Source organism: Genypterus blacodes, unplaced genomic scaffold (genome assembly GCF_046128005.1).
Source record: "Genypterus blacodes isolate CSIRO-AG114 ecotype Tasmania unplaced genomic scaffold, CSIRO-AGI_Gbla_v1 ptg000058l_1, whole genome shotgun sequence".
Taxonomy (NCBI): Eukaryota; Metazoa; Chordata; class Actinopteri; order Ophidiiformes; family Ophidiidae; genus Genypterus; species Genypterus blacodes.
In genome coordinates, this window is record NW_027466870.1 from 6515454 (window position 1) to 6529953 (window position 14500).

Genomic DNA, 14500 nt, shown 5'->3' on the forward strand with positions numbered 1-14500 from the left:
AGTGAAGTGATTTTGGTCTGAGTGCCTTTGGTTCTTATTGCTCGACCTTCATATGAACTTGTCCCATGTGCTTCTTTTAAGTTAGTATGTTGCCTCAAACTCTAACTATGTTCTTGTGTGTTTATCTCCCTCCAGAAGAGCAGCAGCTCCGAGTCTCTCAGTGACAGGGGCTCCTCAGAGCTAAAGAAGAGTTTTGATGCTGTTGTGTTCGATGTGTTGAAAGTCACTCCTGAAGAATATGCAGTAAGTGAAGCTTGTGTGTGTGTGTGTCGTCGTCTGCTTCCTGTCCTTGTGTGTTTAACCTGCATGTTGGATCGTTTTAAAGATGAAATGTTCAGTATGCATGTAAGTGACGAGCAAACTTGAGACGGGAGGAGATGAGTGAGGAGGAATCGGGGTCAGAGTTAAGCTGAGTAATAATTGATGAGGTGTGGCAGTGCCAAGCAGGCCCTGATGGATCTCCCTTGGCCGCCTCTGCACAGATTTTCCAGAACACTTGTAAAGTATCACCTTAGTGTTGAATGTGTTGAATGACAATCAGGATTTTCCATTAATAATTCAAAGTAATGTCCCTTTATGGTTGGTCTGTTATAGAAGCGTTCATCCTTTGCTGTACCAGATTCAGCCATAAGAGGGCGCTCTCTATCTGCTTTACCTTCAAACCCCCCATTTCACATCCCCATCCTCACACCAACACACACCTCTAAAATGTAACCGCTTTACCCCAGGACGTCTCACTGAGAAAGCTTTTTCCATTACAACAACCAGTGTCATCCGTTGACAACAGAGGAGAGATAAACATGCTCGGTGTGTCACTTTCAAAGAATGTGTTGGAGCAAGAAATGAGAACACCGTGAGCATAAACACTTTCGGTACCCGACTCTCTACAAAACATCCTTGTTACCTCTCAGATCTTCCAGCAGGCACATGTTTCCTGCTGGATGTTTGTGCTTGGAAGCTGTTATTGTTTTTAGTCCAATGAGTCTTAATTTATCCAAAACTCATCTCAAAATAGTCTTAACATATGGTTTCCCCTATCCTGTCCAAAAGTTAGGACAGTTTGTACAACCAATGACACGATTAGATGGTTTATTTGTTGGAACTACGCAATAACAAACATCAGAACCTGTGTTTGTGAAACTAATGCTTGGTATTCAAACAGTAAAAGAACATTGAGTACTGAAAGCAGTGGCTGGCGGGGGTCAGTTCACTGTATATATTTGGATTCTCAAAACAAATAGGAGGATTCTTTGTGTTAGAGACGGTTCCATTCGATTCACGTTCCTGGAAAACACTGTTTTGTGTGTTTAACCTTTTTAAAGACTAATATTTGCGATCTGTCTGTAATGTCGCGGCGCTTGTTGTGTTGTGATGAATGTTGTGGCAGTCTGAGAGCACAGCAGTTCTAATAGCTGTTTCTGTCTCCCCCAGGGCCAAATTACACTCATGGACGCTCCTGTGTTCAAAGCCATCCAGCCAGAGGTGAGCCGCTGTCATATCTGGGGAGAAGAGTCGGGTCGGGGGGGGGATGATGATTACTTTTCTGACATCTTGTGTGAGAAATGAAGCGGGGCTGTGGAATAAGCTGCTAGACAGACGTGTAGCTTTGTGTTGTTGTGTTCGGGGCCATGACGTGTTCTCAGCTGTGTGTGGCAAAGGCTCTAACATCTTAGATTCAGATGTCAAATTATGAAACATGGTTGTTTGTTCCTGACATGTGTTTTCAAGTAGGGATGAGTTAGACCGTCTACAGACTCTCTCTCCCTCTGTTTCCCTCTCTCTTTCTCTCCAGTTCTCTCTCTCTCTCTCTCTCGCTGTCTCTCTGTCAATGCTTTCCTGCTTTTCCTCTTGCACACTTTGTTTGAGAGCAAGCATAACCTCACATCTTGTCTCTTTTGCGCTCTAAGACCTTTCCTGACAGCAGTTACATTTCAGGTTGACCACTGTGGGCATGTAAGAGCAGGATGTGAACCACAGCTCTGTGTTGCTGCTGCATATGAATAATACCTTCTTGTCTGAATCACACCTAACAGCCCTCCTCTCTCCCTGCGCCTCATCTCCTCTCCACAGCCACTTTGTGATTCAGTTTACGTTATCTGTGTTGACGCAAACAAGTGTGACATAATGCAGCGTGGCCCTTTTGAATCTCCTTTGTTGCGTCTGAGTAATGGAAAAGAATAGACATCAAAGTCTCAAGTGTGCAGCATTTCCTCAGTGCTCGTCTGAGCGGCGATACTCAATGTTTCTCCACTGAGAGGGAAGTCATTAAAGCTGTCTGGACTTGAGCCCTGAAGTCAGGGTCACACACAATGTGCTGAAGGATTTACAAATGCAAACACGCTGCTGTGTTTGGTCTTGTTCAACCTAACGGGGTCTGACTGACTGACCATTTAAATGGGGGGGGTCAAGCCTAATGGAAATCATCAGTTCATTTAATTCCAGTGTAGCAGTTTGGAGGGAGAATGATAAGAGCCCAACACAATCACACAGATGTCTGCTCCTCATCCTAGATCTCTCTGAGGAGGATTTAAGATGGAAAGATTAGTTTGAGGACTCAAAGCGGAAAGCTTTGGTGGAAAACGTGTGAGAGAGAAAAATGGGGCGTTTGAAAGCAGTTTGGCCCGAGCGAGGGGCCGAGCTGACAAGAGAAGAAGAAGACTGCGGCCCAGAGGGGGAGAGGGATCAGGGTGTTTGTGCGGAGAGGCTCTTCCTGAGTCCTCTGCACTCGTCCCTAAAACAAACCCCGTCCTCCCCCCGCACACATATGACTGAAGTGAACTCGGCTGAAGTTTCCACTGCCGTCTGTCTCCCTGCCTCTCAGACACATGATGGGGATAGCAGGTGTGTGTCGATGCGCTCTCTCTGTTTCACTGCCTCGGTAGGAAAATGTTAAGTAACTTAGTGGAATCCTTCTGCGGGACACTAGTGCTTTTACTGACACGCCGCCACGTTTAGCCTTTAAAACGCCCATTAAATGTGATGACACCGCAAAATACAGGAACACACAAGCTGCAGCCCACATGTGGCTCACAACTGAACGCAGAACAATTATGGCCATCAGTGGTGCTGTAAAAGGGAATAATATTTGTATATATCAGAAAGATCCTATTGAAATGACGGAGAGCTGGCAGGAGGCAGTGTGTCGTTTTCCACTGTGTGATTTTGTCATTTTCATTGGCATCTTTAAGCGTTTCTTGTATAACTGAACCCCAGATCTCCTTTCACAGTGATTCACTTTGACATATTTTGACTTCCTGCATCATAACAAACAATGGAAGGATCAAACTTTCCAACGGATCGGTTCCAAACGGGCCTGGTCTGCGGCCGCTCTGGTTAGAAAAGGCACATTGCGACATCTTAACTTAACTTAGCCTTCATGACATAAATGCAACTTCCTGCAGCAGAGGTCTGTGATGTTTGAGCTGCTGTTTCTCCAACACTGCAGTCATTTCTAGAATAACTGATCTTCTTAAAGTATTCGAAAGCAAGCCGCAACTTCTGACGGATTAAGGCTTCATTTTCCTCTCTCTATTCACACTTCATCACCGACTTAATACAAGATCGCGTGACGTCGGCGAGAGCGCGCCCGTCCAAACGCCATTACGTTGTCTTTGCTTTGTATTCACACCCGCGTTGTGCGTATGAAGCATATGCAGAAAGATTTCCCCTGGACAGGATCGCAGGAGAGGATTTCATTAAGCAAAGTGTTCCAAGACTGACGTGGAGCAGATGTATGAGGAGGTCTGGCCAAGTCTTCTGGACAAGGAAGAGAAAGATAACCGCCACCATAGCAATAAAAGATTACAGGAGACGGAGACGGCGATGTTTGCATAAGCGAGAGGAGATGGACTGAGCCTGGCCAGCGTCTTTAGGCACAAGCATACATCACTTCTTTCTAAGAAGTAGAGACCAGACAGAATGGCAGTATACTGGTGTTTCTAAATAAGCCTTTCATGTTGGAAATGGCACAATAACAAGCAGACGTGAAGGCTCATGCTGGTTGCCCATACCACACTGTGTCTGGAGCATTACGCTGTCTGCCACGTCAAATACACAATCTAAACACATCTGCTTTCCATGATGTTTAAGTGACAGCTCACTGACATTCCCATCCGTGAGGGGTTTTTATGATTTACTCCTCGCGCGTAATGGATCTTCATCAGCACGCTATAAGAGTCACAATTCACGTGTGAGTAGAGAGAAGATGAGACGTTCACTGACGGGAACGCCAGGAGTTATTTTCTAATGTACAGCAATCCACAGTGCGGAACATAACTTAATCTACGACACCCAGCCGGACCTCAGACGCGTTCCTTCCTATCTAAATTCCTCACACAGGCGATTACTAATACATTCTATCTGAGGTCTGGTTTTGGTTAAGCGAGCAGATTGGGCGGCTCCTCCTCACTACAGCACAGATAGATCAGCTGAAGAGGGACGTGAAGAGTTAAAGACGTCTCTGAGAATTAATTTTCCCCTTTATCTCTAGTTTGTGTACTCTGTGTGTACGGGTTACTTCTAATTTCTCGTGCCTGATGATTTGCAGCTGGCCGTTTCCAATAAGGAGACTTCAGGGAAAGAGAGGCCGTAGAAGTAAAGTACCTGCGGTGATTTCCTTTGTTTTACAGAGACGACAGCAGCCAAAGGAAGTCATTTAGTGGCTTTGGCTGGCAAAGCCCTGCCTCGGTTCTCAGGGAATGGTTATCAGGTTTCCTTTTTACGTACCACAGAGAAGTATGCCAGTTCCACAGATGTCTTCAGTGGCACCCACCATGAAAAGCCTCCCGAGCAGGCTGAAGATCCCACGGGAGCCACTGAGATGAAGATCACGTGTAGATGGAGTAGATTACGTTTGGCACACAGGGACCAGACCCTCTTGCTGTCTGAATGCAGCCCAGCATTGGTTGTGAGATTTTAAAAACCCCAATATTCTACTTGTATTACGTCATACAGGTTCACTACACTGGTGCTAAAATGTGATCCATGTCAGATTATGATGGTCAGACTCAGCCTATCATCTGTGTGTCTGTAAAGCCACTGTGCAGCCCCCTGGTCTCCTCCTTTACACACGGAGCCTCCAGGTTCTTGTTCTCACGGTGCCACTTCACTTCACTTGGAAGGTTAGGATGCATGTGCAGCTTTATTTTCATTTAACATGAATGATTATCAACATCATTTTATTTCCCGGGGAAGCTGTAGCCAAGGTAATCATACTTACAGATCGTTATATCAGTGCCTGCCTGCTCTGCCTTTACAGGGCATGACAGATGTTATCTTTCAGCAGAAGGATTGCGTACACTTCATGAAATCAAAGAACTCCTGCAAAAGCCATTTTCTATAGTGCACACATAAAGATAATGGAGGCCCCTGCCAGACTTTATAGTATGGAGCCGTAAAGCTGAGGGAAGGGAGATCCCGGAGGCACGGCCTGTCATGCCAGCAGAGGCTTGAGGGAGAACCTGGGGATCACTTTGTGTCACAGCTGAGATACACATTTGTGACGCTGCAGATTTTCCAGCCCATTCTTCAACTTTCTCTCCTCTCATTTACAGCTCCATTTCTTTTACCTTGTACCCTCGTCGTCCTCCTCCTGGTTCCATTCTGCTCCTTATCTTTCTCCCTCCCGTCTTGCCCGGCGGCCTCTCCTCTCAGAGATCCCAGAGACAGTTCAGCTTTGTATTCACAGTGAAGACAAAAGCCCCACACTTGGCTGTGATGTTTTGCAGGAGGAAAGCCCAGTTTGTGTCCTGGCCTTACAATCTATGGGGTTTGAAACCTTTAGGTTAATTAAAGGTTCAGGTGATAAGTTTAACAGGACAGCCCACACGTTAACTAATCACAGTAAATCTACCCTATAGTGTGTAGATAACACAGCCGGTCCCTTAGAACTCAGGCCTAATTAAAATGCAGCTGTGGGAAGGACAGGCTGGCTGCTGAGGCGGAGGGCGACTTTTACTGCGCCGTGTTTTACTGCAGCATTTAAAACTCCATCCTCGTCAAAGCCTTTCTCCAAAGACTCTGCCGCTGTCATGTTTTTAAATGTTGCCTGTATTGTGTGTGCTGCCAGAGTGCCAAGTAAGACTATAAAGGCAAAAGAAAAACAAAGGAAATCATGTCTTAACAGCTTTTGGAAACGCTGTGGAACAGTTTCCCGTTGCTTTAACACAAATGAGGCAAGCCGCCTCGGGTTGTATTACACAATAGCTGAAGAAATACAGAACTTTGAGGATTTAGCGCCAACATATTCCTGCGTTTTTAACATTGCATAATGGATTGATGCATAGATGAGGCTCCTGTCTCTGTCTGTTCCAGTGTTGGTTGTTAAAATGGTCTGGTCTTGCTGAGTGGGACACACAGGTCAGCGTGTGTGTGTGTGTGTTTCTCCTCAGGCCTCCTCTCTGTCTGGGTGGTCAGGTAGTGGTATAAGCTGTGTGACAGGAGGCACACAAACACACACACCTCCCACTAGCTGTGGAAAACATTTTTCTGGGAATTTTCATCAGAACTGTGGAAGATGTAGAATGATTGACGCGATGGCAGGAAGAAGGGAAGCGCTTATTTAAAAAGGACGGATGTTAAATAAACGCTGAGGTCTCCATGGCCAGACGGGCTGAAGCGTCTCACCCTCTCTGTTTGCTCCTCTATGCTCTGTCCTCTGACAAGGACGACACTCAATCTTAGAAACGGTGTAGTTTCAGGATTGGACGCTCTCATTGTGGAAAGATGCTGCTGGATTTTTCTCTGTGTAATCTCCTTGCAGCTTCCCTCTGCTGCCCTTTTTCCACTCCTTTGTACTATCCTCATCTTAACACAGTCGACACGGGCCCAGGGGCATCACCTCGCACACACGAGTGTCTGTATGTAACATCTGCACTTGATACGCAGTCTTAACCCCCACTGCCTACATCCAACCAATTCACACACTCGTGCAGAGAGAGAGAGAGAGAGATCACACTTGAATTAGCATGACGTCTCTTTGCGAGGGGCTGTCCTGATGTGGTCTGGACTTGGGGAGTAAGGAGCAGTTGGTGGAGTTTGTTGCTTCCAGACAGTCAGTCTGTTGGGAGGGGAGCTCCGGCCTGATTCAGCTGATCATACTGTGTAGCCCACGTTTCCTGGCCTGGCTGGGACGAGGAGAGGAGCTTGCACAACATTTTTCCGACTGTTACGTCACTGTCCCTGGCCCCCGGACGGACCGCCCGGGGCCAGAGCAGGGTCTGGGTTCCCTGTGTGGTCTGCATCTCTGCCTCATCAACCGCCAGGCCCTAACCGTCTCCAGCCAAGTGCTCTGATGGCCAGAAATACATTTGGATACTGTTTTGAACCAAATTACTGAAATGGCTGCTGCTTAGTAAGAGGAGTCATATGAATACTGAGAGGTTAATTACTTTGTATGGTTCTTGTTTATATGGTTGGTCAGACCCAATAAGCAGTTAGTGGTGAACAGTTTGGGCTCTGTTAACTAAAAGAATTGTGGATAATCTAAAACTACATATTTGAATTTCATGAACAAGTGTGGAGTTTCAAACAGAGAGAGCATTTCTTCCTCCTCTGTTTGTTTTTGTGTCTTTTCCTCTGACCTGCCAGAGTCTCTGACTGGATGTTTCCTCAGCTTGTTTCTCTCCACCTCTCTGTCCTTGAGTGTCTCTCCACTCATACCTCTGTTCCCTGGCTCCCCTCCTCTTCCCTCTGAGTGATCTGAGATGACTGGTAGATGCATTCTGTAAAACGCTGACACACTCAGAAACGTTGCTGCGACAACGTGTGAAAAATTCATTTCCCTGACTGTCTGTGTATTTTTCAGGAACTGTCAAGCTGCGGCTGGAACAAGAAGGAAAAGCACAGCTCCGCTCCAAACGTTGTGGCCTTCACCCGGAGGTTTAACCAGGTGAGACGCATACACATTGATTTATGCACTTTGGTCAGATGCTCACTCACTACACGTCTCCCCCTGAAGGACAGTAAAAAAGAAAGAGCACAATTCTCCACGCAGTGTTAAACATTTATGAGCCGTGGCCTTTAGAAGTGGCGTGTCCTCTCCCTACATCCTGTAAGTACCATATCATCACCTTCTCTCTCCTAGAGACGGGTGCCCTGCCATTAGATACCAGGAAACACGGACCCAGGAGAGAGATCACTGTCCTGATATGACCTCTGACATACATGAAGTTATTGTGTTGCTCTCGGTTGGTGCAGGATGTGTTAGGAACGTCCAATGAAATCACAAAGGGAAGTTGTAGGTAATGAGGTGAGGGGCACCCTTCCTCTTTAATACCCTTGTAGCATCGTTGCCAGGCCCCTTTAAGAGCCCCTTTACTGCCCTCCAATATAAATATGAGATGATCTAACAAGAATGTGTTGCTGTGGTAACTTCTCTGTGTATAACAGATCCCAAACGGTGATTCAAGATGTTAGCTGCACACATTCAACTGGTGGGAGCCAAAGAAAATTAGCTTTTTGCATAACGGGACCTGGAGTGGGAGGATGGAGAGTCCCAGACAGCTCCTTAGCACGAGCCCAGGCCATATTCCTTCCTCTTCCTTCACTCCTGGCTTTGCTGGCACCAGCTTCTGGGAGGCACCGGAGCAGAAGAGAACTGGCCAGTCTATTTAGCAGGCCGCAGAGGGGGAATAGCTCTGTATCTTTCTTTGCCCACAATGTTTATTCTACAACAATTCATTGTGGTGGTTTGTGTGCAGAAAGCCACTGGCAAACAGTGGAAGCACAGAACATGCCGACAAGATCTATCAACCACTACAGCTACACATGGATGGAGCTCTGAAGTAGTAACCAGACACAATATGCTTTATTTACATTATATACCTCGCTCAGAAAGCATTTGCAGTATTCCTTCATGTAGATCCTTCTCTCTCATGTGACCGCTGTTTGATTGCACATTTAGCACACTGGTCTTTTGTCTCATCCATGGTGAGTGATTACGTAATAGGCCCAGAATAACACCAGATCTCAAATTCCATCCTTCCTCCATACCTGCTGCTTATCCTGTACAGGCGGGTAGTTAAGGTTACAGGTAGGTAGCTTTTCCATTCAACAAGTGGTATCAAATAAGGAGTCAGATCTAGTCTGAGCCTCGCCAGTCCACTTCCTCTACCCAGAGCTCCTTTAGTTCAGTGATTAAGTAAGATTGACGTGTGCAGAGCTTAGTCAGATCTTCCACTCCCGCCCTTTCCCTTTTCCCCCCTCAGCCCTTTAAACAAGCAGATCCGCTGCCATCAGCTGGTGGCTGGACGGACCTTCTTCCGCTTATTTATGTTTATTGTGGAGCTGAGGCTGTGCAGCCCCATCTGGAGGCTTTTATACGCTCATTAACCAAACCCCAAAGACACAATCTCTGCTTGAGGGTGTATATAAGAACTGTAAAGACAGGATAGCCTTGTTTCCTCAAATCGCTCAAAGACACATATACACACACTTGTGTTTATGCACACAGATAAAACACATTCACTGTTGAATGACCTCATCGCAGCACCATTTTGTCCCTGTTCAAACACTCCATTAAACACTGTGATGGAGGGCAGATTGGGACACACACACACTCAGTGAATAATTGATTTATCTTTCTTATCACAGATCCTGGGAACTACTGTGAGAGCAGATTTACTATATTGTTTTTTGCTGGAGAGCGAGAGCAGCATTTTCACATGAGGTCACTGTTTGAAGACAAAAACAATGCTACAATAGGAAAGGCCAATAGAAGTCAGGTTAAACCATCTCTGTGCCTTTCTTTCCATTGTCATTATGCCTTTCACTTCTTTCCAAATGACTAGACAATGACTGTTGAAGATTAGGCACATCTGTCATCATTTCCTGCGGATATCAGCATTGATTGAATGAAGTCGGTGCATGGGGAAGGAGTGAATAGCCGGGCTCGTTTATCTGTTCGCTACTCGGCTCCTTACCTCCTCGCTGAAATCAAAACAAGTCTTGGGCCTCTTTCCAGGAAAAGGTTGGCAAAAGCAGCAGCAGGTTACAATACAGTATGTACACATGAAGAATGGAAGAAAGACACACACACACACACACACACACACACACACACACACACACACACACACACACACACACACACACACACACACACACACACACACACAGTGGTTTTGGTCTTAAGTGATTAAATGCTGACCACAAAGGCGTACTGAACCCATCACACACATGCCTATGGAGCTTAGAAAGTGTGAGGGCACTCAAACAAGCAGCAGTCAGAAAACAATTGACAAACTGGATGAGATAAATGTTCCTACATCACTGGAAAGCGTAGAGTCGGTCATTCTGCCTGAAACGGGCTTAATAGGAACAAAGTGTGCAGACAGCTGTGGTGCTTGAAAACCCACGAGCCCTATGAGGCTGAAGTGAACTTCCCCTCTTGTTGCCTCCTCGCCTCCCTTGCTCCTCCCTCTCCCCTCTTTCCATTCCCGCTCCCCCAAGAGCCGAAACACTGATTGATTCACTGACTTGTCTGTGTGTGTACGTGCAATCAGAGCTTTGGCATGCCAGCAGTCTACCTGACAGATTTCCAACATCGCTCTTGGGCTAGCCAAGTATTCTTAACACACACGCGCACACACGCACACACACGCACACACACGCACACACGCACACACGCACACACGCACACACACACAAGCACACATAGATGCACTCCATCTTGCACAGCTGACATATGAGGAGTTATTGTGTTTATCTGTTGTGTAAGCGACTGGAATTGAATGAATTTTCCTTGAACCTCTTGTTTTTCCTCTGGACCTACTTTCTAATCTGCCAATCAGATCTAATGGAGCGTTCCTGTCGGCAAGTCTGTGCTTTCCAGCCCTGTTCGCTGCTTGTTTCAGCCCAGTAGTTGTCTTAACTATCTAACATGTCTCTGCTCTAACCTCATGCGTCTGGAGATGTAACCGGGCTGATGAACTCCCTGCCTCTCTGTAAACACACTGTACCTGATATTCTTGCGTTGCCTTTGTTTGTTATCTAGACAAGTTTCTGGGTAGTACGAGAGATCCTCCATGCACAGACGCTGAAGATCCGAGCCGAGGTGCTGAGTCTTTACATTCGCACTGCCAAGGTAAACATCACCTGCACAACAAAACAGTGCTGCTCCTGCTTTATACATTACCTGCTTTCTAAGCTTGATCTATGTGTTCTTTGCAGAAACTGTGTGACAGTAACAACCTCCATGCAGTCATGGCAGTGGTATCAGGGTTACAAAGTGCTCCCATCTTCAGACTTGCAAAGACCTGGGCTGTGAGTATATCTATGCTACTTTGCGGGGGGGCAAGTCTGCTTTATTTGTGTAGTGCTGTCAGGAAACCGGATTCATCACAATGACCTGTACTGAATTTGTAAGCAATGGATGACTAAAGCCAGCACATAAATGACTCACAAATGAGTGCAGGAAAGAAAGAATAGGGAGATGAATATTTTGAAAATGTTAACGGCCTCTACTTCCACTCATTCACAACTACATATTACTTATTACCACATTCTCCAGAGCATTCCTTGTTTGCAGTGTCTGATTTAAATGAACTGATCCACATCGGTGAGAAAGCTTTGTGCAATTAAAACAAATCTTTTCTTTGTATCTTTGCACACACACATACGTATATGTAAGTAGGTTCACACACTTCCTCTGTTGTACGTGTTTCTAGGGGGGGGAAATGTATCAATCTCCTCTCCAAACATGTGAAAGACACACACACAGACAGGATCTGAGTGTTCTCTGTAAAGATACAGAGCTTATGTAATGACATAATGATGCTCTGATGTAATGGTGGAAATTTCTTTGAGTCATGTCCCCCAAACCGCAGCAGTCAGAATGCTGCAGCACAGAACACAACACACCTGCCTCCTCCAAGAGAGATTGACACACACACACACACACACACACACACACACACACACACACACACACACACGCACACACACAGAGACTCACTTGATCTCTGCAGATACCATTAGTGCTTTCTTTGTTCCAGGCAGTAGTCCTGATGTCAGCAGGCCTCAGACTGCGGTGCTCTGATGCTTTCCTGCTAATGCTTTGTTGTACTTCTCAAGTCTGCACACCACTTTTTGGAGTAGACGTTCAGACACGTGACGTCATGCAAAAACCCAAACATACTGGCTTTGCTTTTACCTAATGTGAACTCTTAGATGTGTTCTGGCACCAGCCACCTCTGATTCTCTTACTCTGCATTTCTCTGCTCCAATCCCGTCCCTCTCCTTTCCCCTGTGTGTTTCCTGCTGTAGCACGTTGTTGTTGTGCTTCAGATTTCACTCCTCACTTTAAACGCAGCACAACAAAGGTGTCTTAAATTAAGTAATTCTGTTGTAAGACCTGACTCTATTGGATCTCTGCTAACATAAATGCATGACTGGCTGTCTTGTTGTTGTTTATCTCGTCTTACTCTTGTCCCCTTTCCCTTCCTTCTTTACGTTATAGTTACTGAGTCGGAAAGACAAAGCAACATTTGATCGACTCAACTACCTGATGTCAAAAGAAGACAACTATAAACGGCTGAGAGACTACATAAGCCTCCAGAGCATGGTGTCCTGTATACCATACCTAGGTAATACACAAACACACACATGTGATGGATGCTTTGTTGTTGTTATTATGAGCTGTTTTATCTTTACGGTCCAGTGTGAAGTGTTTAAGGTTAAACTGAGGACAAGGGTCTGGCATTTGCACCAGGATGGGAGTGGGAATTGAAAAGTAATCATTCAGGTTTCAGCTTATCTCCATCAGTTTGTATGACCTCTGTCTTCTCTTTCTAGTTTGACATGTATGTCCAAACCTGAGTGTTTATGACGGGCTCTGTCAGATTCAGACATCATTTCTAAGATGCACTTCAGGTTAAGGTCGGGGTTAAAATTCCAGTTTAGGTTCCATGAAACACCAGTGCAGTCCATATGGAATGAAGCCGATTACCATGAGAGCACATGACTGCGTGACTGTGTGTGATTCTGTTCTCCAGTTGTATTGAAACAGATGCTGTTGTTCTCTCCAGCAGCCCACTGGTCCGGCCCGTTTCTGTCCAATGCAATTTTGATGCTTTGACCTAAAATTCACTTTACAGCGTTCTTGTTACCATCAGGCGTTTTTCACAGCTACTACTGTGTATCAAACGTTCCAACTCCTACTGTACCAATCCAATCATACAGTATGTACAAACATACCCACACAAAGGCACAGAAACACACTGCTGGAGAGAGACGTCTGTTAGCCATTACAGAGATTTGTAACCACCCATCTTTCCCCATCGGACTCTGTCATGGACGTCTGGAAGTCATGACAGAGCATGAGAACAAATGCAGAACTATAGCTGTGAAACAGCACTAATGTGCCAGGTTGACTGTATGTCCTCATTGTGTGTGTGAATGCGATGGAGAATTTCCATTTTGTAATCTTTTCATAGATGTGTGAGCAGTTGGCCAATCTTCTGTATCTGGGTTTGAGTTTCCTTACAGTCAATGATGCGTGTTGATGTGTGATGTGCAACCAGCTGGCTGTCCCACGCACCAGATTGATCCAAATTGGCACCCTGGTAGGAAATTGCCATTCTCTGTTCCTGTTCATCATAAATCCTTCCGACTTCTTTCAGAGAGATTTAGAGGATTTATGATAAATGGGAAGAGGAACAGCCGTGATGATCAGCAGAGTGAAAGTCACCGTGCCTTTTCCACAGCATCACACCCAACTTTTATGTCTGTGTGTGTGTGCGTGTCTGTGTGTGTGGTGGTTAAACTTAGGTTGGAGTTTCCCATTGTGTGCTCATGCAGTGTGATAATTTCCCCAGCTGCTAAACGAAGTACGTGCTGGATTTCTGTCTCGGTTTAAAGTCCCAGCTTCACAGCAGCAGGCTAAGATTACATGTGCTTTAACATGGGTCAAAAACCCCACAGCACGGTCGCAGCGTGTGTGTGTGTGTGCTGCTTTTGTGACGCCCTGTGTTCCTTTGTGTCTTTGCTCCATTTGTATTTTAGGAGTGTGATGCTTATCACCGGTGATAACAAACCTGGGGTGAGAGCTCTGTGTCTCTGCTGCATGGTTACACGGCTTTGGTTTTCCACTGTGACCATTTTCCTGCTGAATTCCGTCTCTATGTGGGCGTGTGTGTGTGTTTGTGGTTGTTTGAACTCTGACCTGCTATTAGGTTTGGCAGACACAGCCCCCTCCTGTCTGGTCCCACCACAGGGCCAGCCTGTTAAAAGCTCAGATGAATTTGTTCCTGTTCACCAGCCAATCAAGCGAGCGAGCACAAAGAGCCCTCAGACAGGCGTGTTGCAAGTTTCTACCAGGATAATAAACACACACACTTTATGATGTTATCCAAAGCTATTATCCTCTACTTCGAAGTTAATACACGTATCCAAATTGCTCCATAAGGCAAAGGTTTGGATTTAGCTGGATGTAATACTCAGTGTTTATATCTGCTTTGATCCTTCTTCTCTGGACTCTACCACAGCTCCAAAACTAATATGA

General features: G+C 45.8%; 1 protein-coding gene across 2 annotated transcripts in view; it reads left to right on the top strand.

Moving 5' to 3' along the window:
• The window catches only part of ralgps2 (Ral GEF with PH domain and SH3 binding motif 2), a 60337-nt gene that overhangs the window by 17066 nt on the left and 28771 nt on the right, over positions 1-14500 (top strand). For both annotated transcript variants that reach the window (XM_076152923.1, XM_076152924.1), the window contains exons 4-9: positions 136-243; positions 1432-1482; positions 7805-7888; positions 10994-11083; positions 11170-11262; positions 12458-12584. In XM_076152923.1, the coding sequence (XP_076009038.1) occupies positions 136-243; positions 1432-1482; positions 7805-7888; positions 10994-11083; positions 11170-11262; positions 12458-12584 (553 nt within the window). The remainder of the gene's footprint in view (positions 1-135; positions 244-1431; positions 1483-7804; positions 7889-10993; positions 11084-11169; positions 11263-12457; positions 12585-14500) is intronic.